This window comes from Oryctolagus cuniculus, chromosome 1 (assembly GCF_964237555.1).
Source record: "Oryctolagus cuniculus chromosome 1, mOryCun1.1, whole genome shotgun sequence".
Lineage (NCBI taxonomy): Eukaryota > Metazoa > Chordata > Mammalia > Lagomorpha > Leporidae > Oryctolagus > Oryctolagus cuniculus.
This window is the reverse complement of record NC_091432.1, coordinates 236159147-236175970: the sequence shown is the minus strand read 5'-3', so window position 1 is coordinate 236175970 and position 16824 is coordinate 236159147. Positions and strand designations below refer to the sequence as shown.

The 16824-nt window shown below is 70.8% G+C and overlaps 1 protein-coding gene across 4 annotated transcripts in view; it reads right to left on the bottom strand.

The window, feature by feature from the left end:
* The window catches only part of COL5A1 (collagen type V alpha 1 chain), a 106488-nt gene that overhangs the window by 7954 nt on the left and 81710 nt on the right, over window positions 1–16824 (bottom strand). For 3 of the 4 annotated variants that reach the window (XM_070066681.1, XM_070066679.1, XM_070066682.1), the window contains 22 exons: window positions 15924–16031; window positions 15293–15346; window positions 13748–13801; window positions 13198–13305; window positions 12290–12343; window positions 12087–12194; window positions 11360–11413; window positions 10536–10643; window positions 10068–10121; window positions 9776–9829; window positions 9323–9376; window positions 8824–8877; window positions 8238–8345; window positions 8103–8156; window positions 7963–8016; window positions 7174–7281; window positions 6318–6371; window positions 5639–5674; window positions 5448–5501; window positions 4575–4830; window positions 4028–4140; window positions 305–373 (listed from right to left, as the gene is read on the bottom strand). In XM_070066681.1, the coding sequence (XP_069922782.1) occupies window positions 305–373; window positions 4028–4140; window positions 4575–4830; window positions 5448–5501; window positions 5639–5674; window positions 6318–6371; window positions 7174–7281; window positions 7963–8016; window positions 8103–8156; window positions 8238–8345; window positions 8824–8877; window positions 9323–9376; window positions 9776–9829; window positions 10068–10121; window positions 10536–10643; window positions 11360–11413; window positions 12087–12194; window positions 12290–12343; window positions 13198–13305; window positions 13748–13801; window positions 15293–15346; window positions 15924–16031 (1770 nt within the window). Of the gene's footprint in view, window positions 1–304; window positions 374–434; window positions 504–4027; window positions 4141–4574; window positions 4831–5447; window positions 5502–5638; window positions 5675–6317; window positions 6372–7173; window positions 7282–7962; window positions 8017–8102; window positions 8157–8237; window positions 8346–8823; window positions 8878–9322; window positions 9377–9775; window positions 9830–10067; window positions 10122–10535; window positions 10644–11359; window positions 11414–12086; window positions 12195–12289; window positions 12344–13197; window positions 13306–13747; window positions 13802–15292; window positions 15347–15923; window positions 16032–16824 lie in introns of all 4 variants that reach the window. The other variant, XM_070066680.1, reaches the window with a different exon arrangement.

Genomic DNA, 16824 nt, shown 5'->3' with positions numbered 1-16824 from the left:
TTTTGTCAGACGCGCTCCCCGGAAGTTAGAGACCCAGCCACGTGGGGCACAGGTCCCCACAAGCCCTCTCCCCATTCCTAGAGTCTCTGACCTCAAGTCCCGTGCTCTGGTGTGGGGCTCTCCCCAGCCGTCAACCGAAAACCAGGGTGGGCAGGGGCTCTGGTCAGGTGGTGCTGGGGGGCGGAGCAAGGCCCCCACACCCTCGCGGAGCCCTGCTGTCACGTGACGGGCAGCGGTCCAGCCAAGGGGAGCAGCAGGCGTGGCCGGGCATGCAGAGCCGTGCGGCAGCCCAGGGACCACTCACCAGCGCGCCTCGCTTGTACTGACTATACCAGGTGGAAGGCTGCTCTTTGGGCCAGCGGGCCATTTTACTCTGCAAGATACGAGACGGGCAGCTTGAAACCACACCGCAGGGGACCCGGAGGCCACCTTACCAGCTTCCCGCGCTTGAATTCACTGAACCAGGAGCCTGGGTTTTCCTTGGGCCAAGCAGTGATCCTGGCCTGCACGAGGAGCGGCGGGCGCGGGCAGGGGAGAGAAACAGAGAGGGAGAGGGTTACGGGGTTACTTGTCCTCCCCTGCCCCAGGCCCGCCCGTGCTGCCCGGCCGGGGACACGGCCCCGGGGTGACTGCCCAGGGCTGTGGGTGCTGGGGGCAGGGACACAGCCTCCGGGGTGACTGCCCAGGGCTGTGGGTGCTGGGGGCAGGGACACGGCCCCGGGGTGACTGCCCAGGGCTGTGGGTGCTGGGGGCAGGGACACGGCCCCGGGGTGACTGCCCAGGGCTGTGGGTGCTGGGGGCAGGGACACAGCCTCTGGGGTGACTGCCCAGGGCTGTGGGTGCTGGGGGCAGGGACACAGCCCCCGGGGTGACTGCCCAGGGCTGTGGGTGCTGGGGGCGGGACACGGCCCCCAGGGTGACTGCCCAGGGCTGTGGGTGCTGGGGGTGGGGACACAGCCCCTGGGGTGACTGCCCAGGGCTGTGGGTGCTGGGGGAGCCGCCAGCAAGGGGTGGAGGAGGAGAGACGAGGTTTGCTCATGGGCAGGGACATGTGTGTGCGTGTGCTGGGGGGAGGCAGGGTCTTCCCAGGGACCCCCCAGTGCCTCTGGGAACTGCAGGGCAGAGCCCACCCCCTCATTACAGCGGCCGAGCGCGTCCGCCCCTCTAAGAAGGGGACCGTGAGGCGCCGGCTGCAGGCAGGGATGGGCACCGCGGCTGTAGGTGGGGGTGGGGAGCCGCTGGGCTCAGCCTGGGCCCAGCCTGGGTCCCGGATCCCATGGGGGCGTCTCTGCTTGCGACCCAGGCCCCGAGCGCTCACAGTGAGCGGGCAGGGGTCTGCTTCCTTGCTGGCTCCCCTCGCCTCCCCTTCCGGGCTGGCCTGGTGCCCGAGCAGCTGGACGGGGCCACTGCAGGAGGAGGGGCGCCTGGTCGGCCTCCCGGCCCAGCCCCACTCGACTCCAAACAGCTGCTGCCAATCAGGTTCCGATCCCGGGGTGGGGGGTGGGGAACAGGGCAGGCCTGGGGTCATCCCTGGCTCCCGCTTCCGACTCCTCCGGGTCCAAGGAGGCTGGGGCCCCCCTTGCCCGTGGGTGGACTGGCCACCGGGGCCCCAGGCCGCGGAGTGGCAAGCAGCCGCCCGGCCGCCAGGAAAGCCTGGCTCTGGGGATTCCCCAGCAGAGGCCAGAGGGCCGCAGGACAAGGAGAAGCCCCTTCCTGGCCGCCTCTGGCTCTGGGCCTCCACGCGGGAGGAAGTAGAATCCGTGACCTTGCCTGTGGCGTGGGGGCCGTGGCTGGGAATGCAGGACAGAAAGCAACTGCGGGGGAGCAGGGCCCCCACGGATCTCGCGTCCCCCCCACCCCGCTCAGCTCGGGCCGCCTCCAGCTGGGCGTGGCCCCGGCAGTGCCGCCTCCAGCCACCTTTACGGTGTGACTACGGTGTGACTACGGTGTGACTCAGGGACCAGCAGGCCGGGGCCCGGGGCAGGCTCAGTGGCTCCTGTAGGAGCCGCTCTCTCGGGGGCAGGGCCGTTTGCACGCGGGGGCAGCACACGGGCGCTGGGCCGGCCCCACACTGCACGGTGGGGTCCAAACGTGACGGGGTGGTGACAAGAACCAGCCACCCAGGCCGGCGCCGTGGCACCGCACATAAAGCCGCCACCTGCCACGCCGGCATCCAGTATGGGCGCAGGTTCTAGTCCCGGCTGCTCCACTTCCGGTCCAGCTCCCTGCTGTGGCCTGGGAAAGCAGTGGAGGGTGGCCCAGGTGCTCGGGCCCCTGCACCTGCGTGGGAGACCCGGATGGAGCTCCTGGCTCCTGGCCCAGCTCCGGCCGTTGCTGCCATTTGGGGAGTGAACTAGCAGATGGACTCTCTCTCTCTCTCTCTCTCTCTTTCAAGTAAACACATAAACCTTTGTTTCTTTAAGAAAGAACCAGCCGGTCCAGGGCATCATGGCCCCGGGGGGGGGCGGGGTCTGCTCAGGCCGACCAGGGCAGAGCCGGTCGTCTTCCCAGTGAGTGACGCAGAGACCTCGTCCTGCTCCTTGCTCTGGGCCAAGGTGGCCCCTGCAGGAACAGCAGCACACGCCTGTGCACACATGCACCCCGGCATGTCCGTCCACACACACACACACAAGTGTCCATCCACACACATGTGCCCATCCACACAGTCCATCCACACACATGTCCACCCACACGTGTCCATCCACACACAAGTGTCCATCCACACTGTCTATCCACACACATGGTCCATCCACACACATGGTCCATCCACACACATGTCCATCCACACACGTGTCCATCCACACACATCCACCCCCCGTGCATGTCCACACACACACCCTTCCATACACACCCACCCATGTGCACATCCACACATCCACACACACGTGCCCACCCATGTGCACACAAGTGTCCACCCCACTCCCGCACAGCACACACACACCCCATACATATCCACACATATGAGCCCCCATGTGCACACCCATGCACACTCATGTCCACCCTGCGTGGACATCCATGCACACGCACCTTCCATACACAGCCGCCCCACGCACACATGTCCACCCCATGTGCACACTCATCTTTCCATGCACACTTGCCCCACGTGCAACCCCCCCACATACCCTGCATGTACATGCGTGCACACACACTCTTCCATACACGTGCACCCCTGGGTGCACACACACACAACCTGCCACACGGGCACACACACGCACCCCCCCACACGCACACACACACCTGCCGCACGGGCACACACACACCTGCCACAGGGCACACACACACACACACCTGCCGCATGGGCACACACACACACACACCTGCCGCACGGGCACACACACACACACCTGCCACACGGGCACACACACACACACACCTGCCACACGGGCACACACACACACACCTGCTGCACACGCACACACACACCTGCCGCACGGGCACACACACTCCCGCTGCGGACCTGAGGCCCCGCCGGCCCCGGAGGGGACCACTTGGGCGACATTCCGCGAAGTCCCATGACTCGGCACCTAGCCGCACAGCGCAAACCCTGCAGGACCACACGTCCCACTTTGGGGGGCGGTGAGACGCCCGTGGAAGGCAGCATCGGGCAGGCGGCAGCTCTGGGGGGGCTCCGGGCCCCGCTCCGCCCGCCCCACAGGGCCCTCACAGCGGCCGGGGCTCTCGGGCGGGGAAACCGAGTCGCTCGGCGGCCGTGGGCAGGGGCAGGGGAGGCAGCCGCCCGCCTCGCGCCTGCGCCTCTGGGCTGTGCTCGGCCACCGAGCCCCTGCAGCCCCTGACCGCTCCCTGCTCGGGCGTCCTGGGCGGCAGCGGTGGCGGCCCAAGTGTTGAGCCCCGCCACCCACGCGGGAGCCCCGCGGGCTTCCTGGCTCCTGCCCAGCGCAGGGAACCCGCGGACAGGATCTCTCTCTGACCGTCTCGCTCTCTCTCAAACGAATTAAGAAACGCACACCCGACTCCAAAGCCTGCAGCCCTGGGGCCGCGGGGGCGGGAGGCCGGCCGGGACACTCACCCCCTCGGACTTCTTGTCGGGGAAGACGCAGGTGGAGCCGCCCGCCGTGAAGTTGCAGAAGACCTTGAAGGAGTCCCTGGGGCAGCCCTGGTTGGGGTCCACCCAGTATTCACCTGGATTTCGGGCACAGGGGGAGCAGCGGAGTCAGGCCAGCTGCGCCCGGGGCGCCTGTAGACGCCGCCCGGCTACACCGCCCGGCCGTGATGCCCCACCCCCGCATCCGGCTTTGCTGCAGGCCCGGGCCAGGCCCCGAGACCACGGCTGCAGCAGGAAGCACCTGGGGGCCCTGCTCTGGGGAGTGGGGGTGGGGGCGGGGGCGGGGGCGGGGGCGGGGCCCAGCCCACTTGGAGGTGGACAGAGGTCAGAGAATGTTCCAGAATGACAGGGGTCTCACAGCAGACGCTCCCGTGTGGGTCAGGGACGTCGAGGCCCCCGGTCAGGCAGGTGGCCCGCCAGGGGACGGCCGAGGCAGGCCCGGCGTCCCGGTCTGTCCGGCCTCAGAGCCTGGGCCTGGCCCGCGGAGCCCGGGAGCCGCGGGAAGCCTCACCGTCGGGGAAGTCGGGGTGGCAGAGCTGCAGGTCCTTGCAGGTGCGCGCGGGGCTCTGCTGCGTGCCCAGCGGCCGCCGCATCTGCTCCACCTCCAGCTTCAGCGAGTTGAGCGAGCCGAAGATCTCCTCCATGCCGTCCGCGTAGTCCGCGTAGCTCTCGCCGGCCCCGTCGTCCAGCAGCTGGCTGGCGTCGATGTTGCGCCGCGTGCGCGAGGCCTGGATCGGCAGGGGCTGGATGACCTCGCCCGGGGGGCCCTGGGCAGGAGCAGGGGGCGGCGGTGGGTGGGAGAGGCCAGGCGTGGAGCTGGGGCGTCCCCAGCGGGGCCCCTCCTGGCCTGCTCCCGCCTCGCCTGGGCATCCCAGCATCACCCTGCTCCCCGCGTGTCCCCGGAACATTCCGCACGCGTCTGCGCTGTTCTCGCCTGCACAGGGCCGCCCCCGAGCTCCCAGCAGGGGAGGCCTTCCCTGTCTCCACTCCAAAGCTCAGTTCTCGGCCAGTTCGCGGCGGAGTGGTGACCCTGCCTCCGGGGCCCACCAGGAGAACCGGCGCCTGCTCACGGAGGACCCAAGTGCTCCCGGGAGGCCACGGAGGGAGGGACCGTGTCCAGAGACTGCACCCCCAAGGGGGCGTGCCCTAGAGTGTGCACGGCCGGCTTCACCCCGCACCGGGCTTTAGCCGGGGCCCTCCCCCGACACGTGTGCACAGCCCTTCTCCGCATCGGTCTCTCCTCTCCGGGCTCTGGTCCTTCTCTGGACTGGGGCTGTGCCTCTGTCCCTGGAACAAGCCCCCGCTGCCCCTCCCCGGGATGCCTCCTGAGTCCCCTGGGGCGGCTGCAGCTCCTGCCCTTTCCCCGTCTTCCACAGCGACTTACGGGCAGGCCGGGGGGTCCTGGCTGGCCTGCCTCCCCCTTTGGACCGGTCGGGCCCTGCAGAGAGAGAAAAGAGAGCCCTACTCACGGAGGTGCCAGGGCGCAGAGGCCCCCGCTGAGTGGACCTTGAGACCCGGGCGGGAAGCAGCCTCCACCGGGGTCCAGGCGTCTGGGGCAGGGGCGGCGTCACTTACCGAAGAGCCCTTAGCACCTTTTGGACCGGGAGGACCCTGTGGGGTGGAGGGAGGAACGTTCATGGGCAGAGCCCACCCCCCCAGGCCCCGCCCCCAGGGCCCCAGCTCCCCCGAGTCCACCCTGCACTTGTCTGGCTGGGCGAGGCCGCCGCCCACCAGCAGGAGACAGCGGTGGGCCGGCCACCCTCCCCAGGTGGGGAAGGACCACCCAGCTCCCACCCGGTGAGAGGGGAAGGCCTGTCCAGGCTCAGAGGCCCTGCCCTCGTCCACGGCACGTGGTGGGGTCAGGGGTCCGTTCACAGCGGCCGGGGACGCCTTGGGCCACGTGGACTTGGGCTGGGGCAGGTGGGGCCCCAGGGCCCCGGGGGGGTATCCTTGTGGAATGCAGGGGAGGCCCAGGCGGGAGCCCAGAGGGTGGGGCCGGCTCCTGAGGGCTGGGAAGGCTGGGGCCGCCCGCAGACCAGTGTCCACTTCCCGGGGCGCCAGAGGTGGGGGCTCCTGGCCCGCCTCCCCGCCTGGGCCCGCACCCCCACTCTTTGCATCTGAAGTTTGGGACTGCAAGTCTGTCGGGTGAGTTAGGCCGGGGCCCCATCCCAGCCGTCTCATGTGACTTCCTGGTTCCTTCAGATGCCCCGCCCCCGGGAAGGATGGGGCCCCCTAAGTCCCCCCAGATACATACCGGCAGGCCGGGGGGCCCTGGGGGCCCGATGGGGCCGGAAGGACCAGTGATACCCTGTGAGGAGGAGGGCACAGGTCACGGCCTGCCCTGGGCAGCGCTGCACACGCGGCTGCCGCCAGCGCCCCCTGCCCACCCCCACACGGCCCCTTCCCTCCCAGGTCCGGCTCTCGCCAAGGCCGGGCCGGCTGCACCAGGCTGGCCTGGGGTGGTCGGAACAGCAGCCGCTGGGTGACACCCCCACGCTGCTGCCCAGGCCGGAAGGGATGCCTGTGTCACCGGCCACGGGGCCTCACTTGGGAAACGTCGGCCCCTTGGACACACAGAGTGACCGCTCCAACGCCCCAGCCGGGCCCCTCCCCGCTCTCTGCCTGTGGCATCGGCGTCCCCACTGGGGCGGGGGTCGAGAGGGGAAGCAGGGGCCTGCGTCCTGTCCTGTCCAGTGCTCGGCTCATCCCCGGGGCTGCCGGCCCCTCCCACACAGAGCAGGCTCCAGCGGGGCCCCGGGAGCCCCCAGGTGCTCGTGGTGAGGCCCCAGGGCCGCCACGAGGACCGCGCCCTTACAGGGACAGCCAAAGACAGGCGCAGCCGCCGGTCCCCTCCACTCCGCTCCTGCCTCCGGCACCCGCGCCGCTTCCCAGACCACGGCTCCGAGGGCCACCACGGTGACGAGGAGGGGGCGCCCAGGGCTGGGACACCACGGCAGGCCTGGCTCCGCCCCCACCAGCAGCTCCCACGTGCAAAGCAGGCGCCACCAGGCTCTGGGGTGCAAGGACGCCCTGCTGGGCCGGGCCGCCCCACCGAGTGCGGCAGCCCGGGCGGTGCTCCCCGCGTCACCGGGCAGCTGCTGCTCACGCACCTGCTCTCCTTTTGGACCGGACGAGCCCTGGGGGCCGGGGAGACCGCGGTCACCCTTTTCTCCCTGTTCTCCTGGAGGTCCGATGAGGCCGATGAGGCCGGGATGACCCTGTGGGACGAGGACGTCACGAGGGGGCCCTGGTCGGGGCGGCCACGCAGGACGCCACCGAGTCGCCAGCGAACCACGCAGAAGCCGGGGCAGGAGAGCCAGGCGGCTCTGACACACCAGGAGCAGGAGCAGGTGCAGTGGGGGCCGCCGGGCTCCTCCCGCGTGGCAGCGGGTGCACGCGTGTCCCCTCCTCCCACACATTTTCCCCGGGGAAATCCACGTGAGGAGCTAACGCAGAGTTTGACAACCGACAAGATGGCGGTGGGCGTGGCACGGCTGCCCGGGTTTCTGTCTTTCCCCTGGGCCCACAGAACTTTCTGGAAGGGCTTTGGAGAGGCAGTGGGCGGCGGGGACGGACGGGCGTCACCCCGGGAGGGAAAGTGGGGTCTCTGTTGCTTCCCCACGCCCAGCTCTGGTCCCGAGACGTGGCGTCTTTGTAGAACGCGCCCTTCAGGGAGCCAAGTGGACTAAGCCTGGCCCGGCTCCCACGCGTCCCAGGGGAGCGCCCACTCCCCGGCGAGGGTCTGGCCCGCACCGCCCTCTGCCAGCTCTGCGGGCGCCCACCCTTCACTGCCTCTCGGGGCCCCTGTCCCCGCCCACAGCAGGTGCCCGGCAAACCCAAGCCACAGAGGTCGGAGACCTCGGGCGCCACACCCACAGGGAACCCGGGCGCCCTCTCACCTTTTCACCTTTGGGGCCGGAATCTCCTTTGAGGCCGGGGAGGCCGGGGGGCCCCTGGGGGGGAAGGTGGGGTGTCAAAGTCCACATCACAGGGGTCACCGGAGGCAAACCTGCCCTCCCGCCCTGCGGCCGTCACTCACCATGGGGCCCGGGGGGCCGTCGGGGCCTGGCGACCCCGGGAGACCTTGCTCACCCTGCAACAGAGACCCCGGGCGTGAGCCCCGCGCCCTGAACCTGCCACCCTGCAGCCCCCTCCCCCACGCCCGTGTACTCACCACAGGCCCGGGGATTCCCCGCAGCCCGTCGGGGCCAGGCTTGCCCGGGGCGCCCTGGGGGCCGATGGGGCCAGTCTTCCCAGGAGGGCCTTCCAAGCCGGCTTCTCCCTGCGGGGTGGCGGGGGAGGCACTGGCTCAGAAACCTGGTGCCTCTGGGGTCTGGTTCCCGGCAGCTGGGGCTCCCCAGGGCTCTGTGGGCCTCATGGCAGCCCCCTGCTGGTCGCACCAGACACCGCCATGCCATGGTGGCCCTGGTGGCCGCGGCCGCCACGCGGGAGCAGGCACAGGGACATAAAGGCCTCCACTGTCTCAGCCGATGCCGGACGTCTCTGGGTGGAGGCCGCGGTGCCAGCCCTCCTGCAGAGACGGTGCCCGGCGTGCCAGGCGGAGCCCCAGGCTCACCGTAGGGACGAGGCCACCTCCCTGCCCACGCTGGGCATTGCTGGCATCTCCTTCTCAGAGGTGCGGCCGGCCCGGTCTCCCCCAGCTCCCACACCCCACCTGCCCCCTCCAGCAGGCGCCTCCCTGGGTGCCACCCTGAGCCCCAGCCCCTCCACCTCCCACCGAGCCGGCGCCAAGCACTGACCTTGGCTCCCTTCTCTCCCTGTCTGCCTTCGGGGCCCGCGGGGCCGGGGGGACCCTGGAAGGAGCAAGGGAGCAGGTGGTGAGCTCAGCCCGAGGGAGCCGGGTCAGGAGCTCAGGGTGCGGACTCGGGCCAGTGTGCGAGGGGCCACGGGGGCGGGAGGCTGCCCCGGGCCCTGGGGACGAGGCTGCTGCTGTGTGCCAGGGGGCTTGTTGCCAGCCGACAGGTGGGTGCTGGACGGCCCGCAAGCACGGACACCTCCTCCCTCTTCTGGCCACAGGGAGGCCTGGCCCAGGGCAGAAGCAGCGTCTGGGTTGGTGTCTTTTTCTCCCACCACGGGACTGACCGCTGGGGCTGGCGGGCAGCGTGGGAGCTGACGGCCGGGTCTGGAGCAGAATTGGACCCTGGTGTCCCCTGCTCGGCCTGCACGGAGCACCCAGGGCCCCCGGCTAGTATGGCTGGGCGGGGCGGGGCAGGGGGACACGCGTGCCGCTTTATTTACCCTTTTTCCAGGAGGTCCCGATGGACCAGGCTCGCCAGTGGGGCCTGGGGATCCCTGTGGACACAGAAAGACCGTTAGGGTCCAGGCCATTCCCAGGGGTCGTGGGCTTCGGAGGCGGGCAGCCGAGGGTCTGGACGCTCAGGCTCCGACTCCCTCTCCCAGGCCCGCTGTGTCTCAGAGCCTGGGTGACAGCCAGCTCTGCCCCCACCCCACCCACAGCTTGGGGCTGTGCTCCCGTGGCCATGGGGCTGCGTGTGGATCGCGTGGATGTGGCTGGAAGAGGCCCCGGGGCTGTCGGCCCCCCGCAGAGGGAGGCCCCGGGCCCCAGCACAGCCAGGAACCATCGCTGCAAGGACCCTGGGTTTGGTTTGCTCTCAGAAATCAGCCGAGAGCGGCAAAGCCCAGAACACGCAGCGGCGGCCCCGCAGAGGAGCCCCGACACCAGCATCTCACCGTCTGCCCCGCTTCGCCGTCGTCTCCCTTGTCGCCAGGGGGGCCATCTTGACCCTGAGAGGACAAAACCAAGTCTCTTCCCGCTCCCTGGACGTCACCCCCAGGCCCCACCCCTCCAGCCCAGTCCCCCCTTCCAAGGTCAAAGCCACTGCGGGGCCAACACCCAGCACCCCAGGAGAGGCCATCGCCTTCACCAATCCTCAGGACAGGGGTGCCGAGACCCGGGGGGGAGCAAGGGGACACCGTGGCTGGCAGGGGTGGGCAGGGCGGGCGGCAGCCCCCGAGCACCTACCGCAGGACCAGGCTCTCCAGGGGGGCCGGGGTCACCAGGAAATCCTACAGGGCCCTGGAGAGGAGACAGACAGAGGCCCAGGCCTTCAGCACCCCGAGCCGCCCACAACACACCGTCCAGCTCCAGACAGCACGGGCAGCCGGAGGTCAAGGCAGGGGTCACAGACCGGCCAAGAGCAGGCGCTCAGGCTGAAACCAGAACCAGGCTGCTAGAACGAGGTTCTCTGTGGTACCCCACCTCCACCCCGGTGTGAGAAGAGCCAGAGCCGCTCTCCGCTGCGCGCCCATTTCGGCGGGCGGCTGGGCCAGGAGCTCCGGCCGCCACGGGCCTCGCCTGCCTCCCAGGTCTCTGCCCACTTGGCGCCACCTCTGCGGCTCAGCCAGGGCCTGAGAGAGCCACCCCAGGAAGCAGCGTCCCAAGCGTGGGGAGACCTGGGGTGCGGGGGCACGGCCTCCCCGAACTACTCACCGGGCTGCCTTTGGGGCCATCGTCGCCGGGAGGGCCTTTGGGCCCGGGGGGTCCGGCAGCACCCGAGGGGCCTGCCTCGCCCTTCTCGCCTCGCTCGCCCTTGGGGCCCTGGAGGAAGAGGCCAGCGTCCGTCTCAGGGCCGACCGTGGGTGCCCAGGGCAGCGCTGCCCTCCCCGTCATGAGCCCGCCCAGCTCTGAGTGCCGTCCAGGGAGCGGGCGCTGGGCTGGGGGGGCACTGTGCCGGCTCCTCCACTGGCCATGACCGCCCTGGCCGTCCAGAGCTATCTGGGGCCGAGGTTGAGCTTGGCTCGGGGAGAGCCCCTTCCCGGCTCAGGACGGGGGTGGGGGCCGCAAGGCGCACCCACGGCCCCACGGTTCCCAGACGGAGGGAGTGGCCGGAGCCCTGGGACCTCAGCCCCCAGGTGCTCCTGGGCCAGGGGCCGCCGCCTGGCTGCCTGCGATGACCCCGTCTGACTCCTAGGGGCCTTCAAAACCTGGGGTGACAGCAGCGCCCTTGGACTCAGGGCAGCCTGTGACGGCCTGGACGCCGCCGACGGGGAATGACAGCAGGCCCTGGTTGCTGGTGGCCATGCTAAGGTCTTGCGTGCGCACACACACGTGTGCACACGTGTGCACCACACACGTGTGCACACGACATAAGCTCAGTGCCCCCTCCCACAGCAGCTTCTCCTCTTACAGACTCTGTGAGCCGGGCCGAGGCTGGGTCGTGACCCCCACTTCACAGATGGGGAAACTGAGGCAGTCAGGGCCCACCCCCACTCCCTGGGCCACATCCCACCCCTCTCCCACGCCCGCTCACTCACCGGGGGGCCTCCTTCTCCGGGAAGGCCGGGCTCACCAGCTTCGCCAGGCTCCCCCTGAGGAGACAAGACGGGGTGTTCTAGGGGGCCAAGCGGGCCCAGTAGGGGGCGCTGGAGCCACATCCGGGCCACAGGGACGCTGTGGGGGCCCCAAGTGCAGATGTCAGGTCAGGGTGGGCGCTCGGGGAGCACGGGGGGTGGGCAGCCGAGAGGAGCAGGCGCGGACCCCACGGCCCGGAGCGAGGCAGGCGCCACCCCTGCCCTGGGGATCCTGAGGGCGGAAGGGGGGCCCCGGACACGCACAGCCACAGCCACGCCTCCCTCTTGTCCAGGGAACCCACACACCAAGGTCCGGGCGCTCACGCGGGCCCAGATCATGGCACCGCCACACCCACCACACCCGGGCACGCACAAGCCTCACCACGCGTGTACAGCACACACACGCGCACACACACAGGCCCATCAGGGTCATCTTGAGGGTCTGGGCCTAACGTCCACCAGATCGAGTGACAAGGGGTGGAGCTTCTGGCACAGGAGCTGGGCTGCAGGGCGCGGCCGGGGCCACGCGCCACTGGGGAAGCCTGCAGATTCTGCCACACACACACGTGTGCACGCACACACGTGTGCACACACATGCAAGCCCAGGAATCAGCACACGCACACGCGAGAGCTGGCACACGCACACCCCCGCCCTCCCTCCCACAGCTGCAGCTGCAGCGAGAGGCGTCACCTTCTCTCCCACGGCTCCGGGATTTCCTATTCCACCGGGTGGACCTTGGGGCCCGTCGGCGCCTGGAGCTCCGGAGGGTCCTCGGGGGCCGGGGGGACCAGGGGGGCCCTAGGAAGAGGGGAGCCGCTGAGCCCGGGGAGGAGGCCACCTTCCCCTCGAGGGCAAGGGGCTCCGTGGCCAGGGCCCACACCCCCCGCACTCACCATCTGGCCCACGTCCCCGGTGTCACCCTTCTCACCAGGAGGGCCCGGCAAACCCTGAGGAGAGAGAGGCAGTGAGAGGTGGCTCCACACGGCTCACGGCAGACACCGGGGACGCCCCGCTCCCTGCCTGGCCACGCATGGCACGTGTGGCCCTGCTCTGTGGAACACTTAAACCCAGGAGCCAAGGGCAGGCAGGTGTCAAGGTGGACCAGGTCCAGGGCATGTGACCACGTGTGCCCAAGGGAGCAAGCGGCCCAACGGCCACCGACACGGCACCCTCGGTACACACGCCACACGCGACTCCATGTTGCAAAGATCACGCGTGCATCTGTGTGCACAAGCACACACAGACAGGGCTGGCGGCGAGTCGTGTGTCTGCTGTTGCCGAGGGGGCACGCGTGTCCTGTCGGGCTTCTCTTACAGGTCATGCACCTGCACCGGGAGCGCGCCGAGGGGGCGGGCAGAGCCGGGGGGCGGAGCAAGGGCGCCAAGGTGGGGGCAGAGCCTGGGGACAGAGCGAGGGCGCTGGGGAGGTGGGCACAGCTGGAGAGCAGAGCCAGCAGGCCGAGGGGGCGGGCAGAGCCGGGGGCGGGGCAAGGGCGCCAAGGTGGGGGCAGAGCCAGGGGGCGGAGCAAGGGCACCAAGGTGGGGGCAGAGCCAGGGGGCGGAGCGAGGGCGCTGGGGAGGTGGGCACAGTGGGGGGGGGCAGAGCCAGCAGGCCGAGGGGGCGGGCAGAGCCGGGGTGGGGGTGGAGCCGGGGGGTGGAGTGAGCAGGCTGAGGGGGCGGGCAGAGCCAGGGGCGGAGCGACGCGTCGGTGGATGCCCTGGGTGTGCAGCAATTCTCGGCCGCCCCCCCCCCCCCCGACAGCCCAGCAGGGCCCCCGCATGCGCCGTGGTAACCACGTTACCTGCAGCCCCACCGGCCCGGGGGGCCCGGGGAAGCCTCTGGGACCTTCGTCTCCTTTCTGCCCGAAGAGGCCCTGCTGGCCACGGGGCCCAGGCTCCCCGTCAGCGCCCTGCAGAGACAGAGTGCGGCCGTGGTGAGGGCAAGCTCCTGGCAACCAGGCCCACCTGGGTGGGGGTCCCCTGGGTGGGGGTCTCCTGGGTGGGGGGTCCCCCTGGGTGGGGGTCTCCTGGGTGGGGTCCCCTGGGTGGGGGTCCCCTGGGTGGGGTCTCCTGGGTGGGGGTCTCCTGGGTGGGGTCCCCTGGGTGGGGGTCCCTGGGTGGGGGTCCCCTGGGTGGGGTTCTCCTGGGTGGGGTTCTCCTGGGTGGGGGTCTACTGGGTGGGGGTCCCCTGGGTGGGTTCTCCTGGGTAGGGGTCCCCTGGGTGGGGTCTCCTGGGTGGGGTTCTCCTGGGTGGGGGTCTCCTGAGTGGGGTCCCCCTGGGTGGGGGTCCCCTGGGTGGGGTCTCCTGGGTGGGGGTCCCCTGGGTGGGGGTCTCTGGCCACAAGCACTCACCGAGGGGCCTGGCTGTCCGATGGGGCCTTGGGGACCTGTTGGCCCAGGAGGACCCTGCAGGGGACAAGGCAGAGGCTTGGGTGAGGCGGGGAAGGTGGATCCTGGCCAAGGTGTGGACCGGGCAGCCCCAGGGCCGACGTCAGGGGCCGTGCGTGGGTTCCGTCCTCAGATGAGGCATTCGAGGGAGCGCTGGCCACACCTCCGGCCCTGAGGGCCGCGTGGGTCCCGGTTCGGCCAAGCCTGCCGCTGCTGGTGGTGGGGACAGCAGCCCCAATGACAGGAGCTCACGAGGCCCCGTGTTGCCAGGAGGAACCGGGGCCACGCTGCTCCTCCGTGGCTGGACTCCACCGTGACCCTGTTCCCGGGCTGTCCCCAGACACAGGTCACTGTCAGCCCAGGGGCGTGGGACAGGGCTTGGCCGGAAGGGAGCAGAGCCCGAGGCCAGCACAGAGGCGTGGCCGCTATGCCTGGGCCCAGCCAGGACATCCAGGACATCCGGGACGTCCGGGACATCCGGGACATCCCACTTCCGCGGCTCCGGGGGCGGGGGCTGAGTCTGCGTCCTCCGCGGAGCCCTGGCCCGGGGCTTCCTGCTCACGCCAGGCTCACGAGGCTCGCGACGGTGCTGGTGCCGCCGGGACAGGCGCTCGTGAGAGCACACTGCGTGGATTCAGCCTTTTTTTGCACCAAAATAAACTAAACTTCTAACTTCGGCTTTTCCACAAACGTTCTGAAGTGCCCCCGCACACAGACGTTGCCCCAGGAAAAAAAGCCAGGCCACGTGTCCTACCAACCACGCACGATGTCGGTAATCACCCCACATGTGTGTCACGCGTGGCGCCACCATGTGGCCCCATTAACCAGCCCCCGGCCACCCATAGTCACCACCGCCCCCCCGGCCACCCCAGTCACCGCCGCCCCCCCGGCCACCGCCGCCCCCCGCCACCCTGGTCACCACCACCCCCCGCCACCCCGGTCACCACCACCCCCGGCCACCGCTGCCCCCAGCCACCCCGGTCACCACCGCCGCCCCGGCCACCCCGGTCACCGCCGCCCCCAGCCGCCCCGGTCACCGCTGCCCCCAGCCACCCCGGTCACCACCGCCCCCCCCAGCCACCCCCATCACCACCGCCCCCCTGGCCACCGCCGCCCCCCAGCCACCCCGGTCACCACCACCCCCAGCCGCCCCGGTCACCGCCGCCCCCAGCCACCCCGGTCACCACCGCCCCCCCCAGCCACCCCGGTCACCGCCGCCCCCAGCCGCCCCGGTCACCGCCGCCCCCCCCGGCCACCCCGGTCACCGCCGCCCCCCCCCGGCCACCCCGGTCACCGCCGCCCCCCCCGGCCACCCCGTCACCGCCGCCCCCCCCCGGCCACCCCGTCACCGCCGCCCCCCCCCCGGCCACCCCGTCACCGCCGCCCCCCCCCGGCCACCCCGGTCACCGCCGCCCCCCCCCGGCCACCCCGGTCACCGCCGCCCCCCCCCGGCCACCCCGTCACCGCCGCCCCCCCCGCCCCCCCCGTCACCGCCCCCCCGCTCCTCACCTGCTCGCCTTTGTCGCCCTTGCTTCCTTTCTGCCCCGGCTCCCCGATCTCCCCCTGGAGAAGACGAGAGCCCTCGTCACACGGGCCCGGGACGGCCGCGCAGCCTCCAGGCCCCAGAGGACCACCCCCATCCCGGGGCCGGCGGGCGGAGGCCAAGGCCTCACGCGCACAGTTCGGGGCGGGTGGAGAACGCGCCGGGCCACACTGGGGCACCTACGCTGCTCCTCAGATGGGACGCCCCACGCGGCACCCCAGCGCCACGAGGCTCCGGCACGAGGCGGTCACACCTCCGCCACCGCTGCTGGGGCGGGGCCGGCCCCTCGGCGTGTGCAGCCGGAGCCGTCACCGGGGAGTCTCCAGGGGAGGAAGCGCCTGGTGCAGGAGCGCCCGCGGCGCGGCACAGGAGTCACAGGTCAGTGCAGAATTCCCAGGACTCGGCGCTCTGGCTGCCAGCACGCGGCTCTCGTCCACGGCCGTGTCCCCGTGGGCTGCTGTGAGGTCGTCCCCGAGCTGGGACCACTGTCGGCTGAGCCCCCCACTACCACCATCACGTCCATCCTGGCGCGGACCACGACCACCGGGCCCTCCCCTGCCTGCCCGCCCGGCCTCCCCTCACTCCTGGGCTCCGCACCTTATCTCCGTCTTCTCCAGGGGGGCCTACGGGGCCGGCAGGACCAGGGAGCCCCACGGGGCCCTGGAGGCCGTCTCGACCAGCCGGGCCTTGGGGGCCTTTCTCGCCCTAGGGGAGACACAAGATGCCAGTCCAATGTGGCTCCCCAGGGGGGCTGCCCCTCCCCCGGGCGCAGGTGTCTGGGCCAGCTCCCCACGGTCCGGCACAGCTAAACAAACCCAGCCCACGTTGGGCTCCTCCCATTGAACAGCGGTCTAGACCCCCTGGGCCACACCCACAGACATGGACACACAGCGGGAGGGGCCCTGGACAGGGCACAGCGGGAGGGGGGCCTGGACAGGGCCACACCCACAGACATGGACACACAGGGGGAGGGGCCTGGACAGGGCCACACCCACAGACATGGACACACAGCGGGAGGGGCCCTGGACAAGGCCACACCCACAGACACGGACACACAGGGGGAGGGGCCCTGGACAGGGCCACACCCACAGACACGGACACACAGGGGGAGGGGCCCTGGACAGGGCCACACCCACAGACACGGACACACAGGGGGAGGGGCCCTGGACAGGGCCACACCCACAGACACGGACACACAGGGGGAGGGGCCCTGGACAGGGCCACACCCACAGACACGGACACACAGGGGGAGGGGCCCTGGACAAGGCCACACCCCACAGACACGGACACACAGGGGGAGGGGCCCTGGACAGGGCCACACCCACAGACACGGACACACAGGGGGAGGGGCCCTGGACAGGGCCACACCCACAGACACGGACACACAGGGGGAGGGGCCCTGGACAAGGCCACACCCACAGACACACAGGGGGAGGGGCCCTGGACAAGGCCACACCCACAGACACACAGGGGGAGGGGCCCTGGACAAGGCCACACC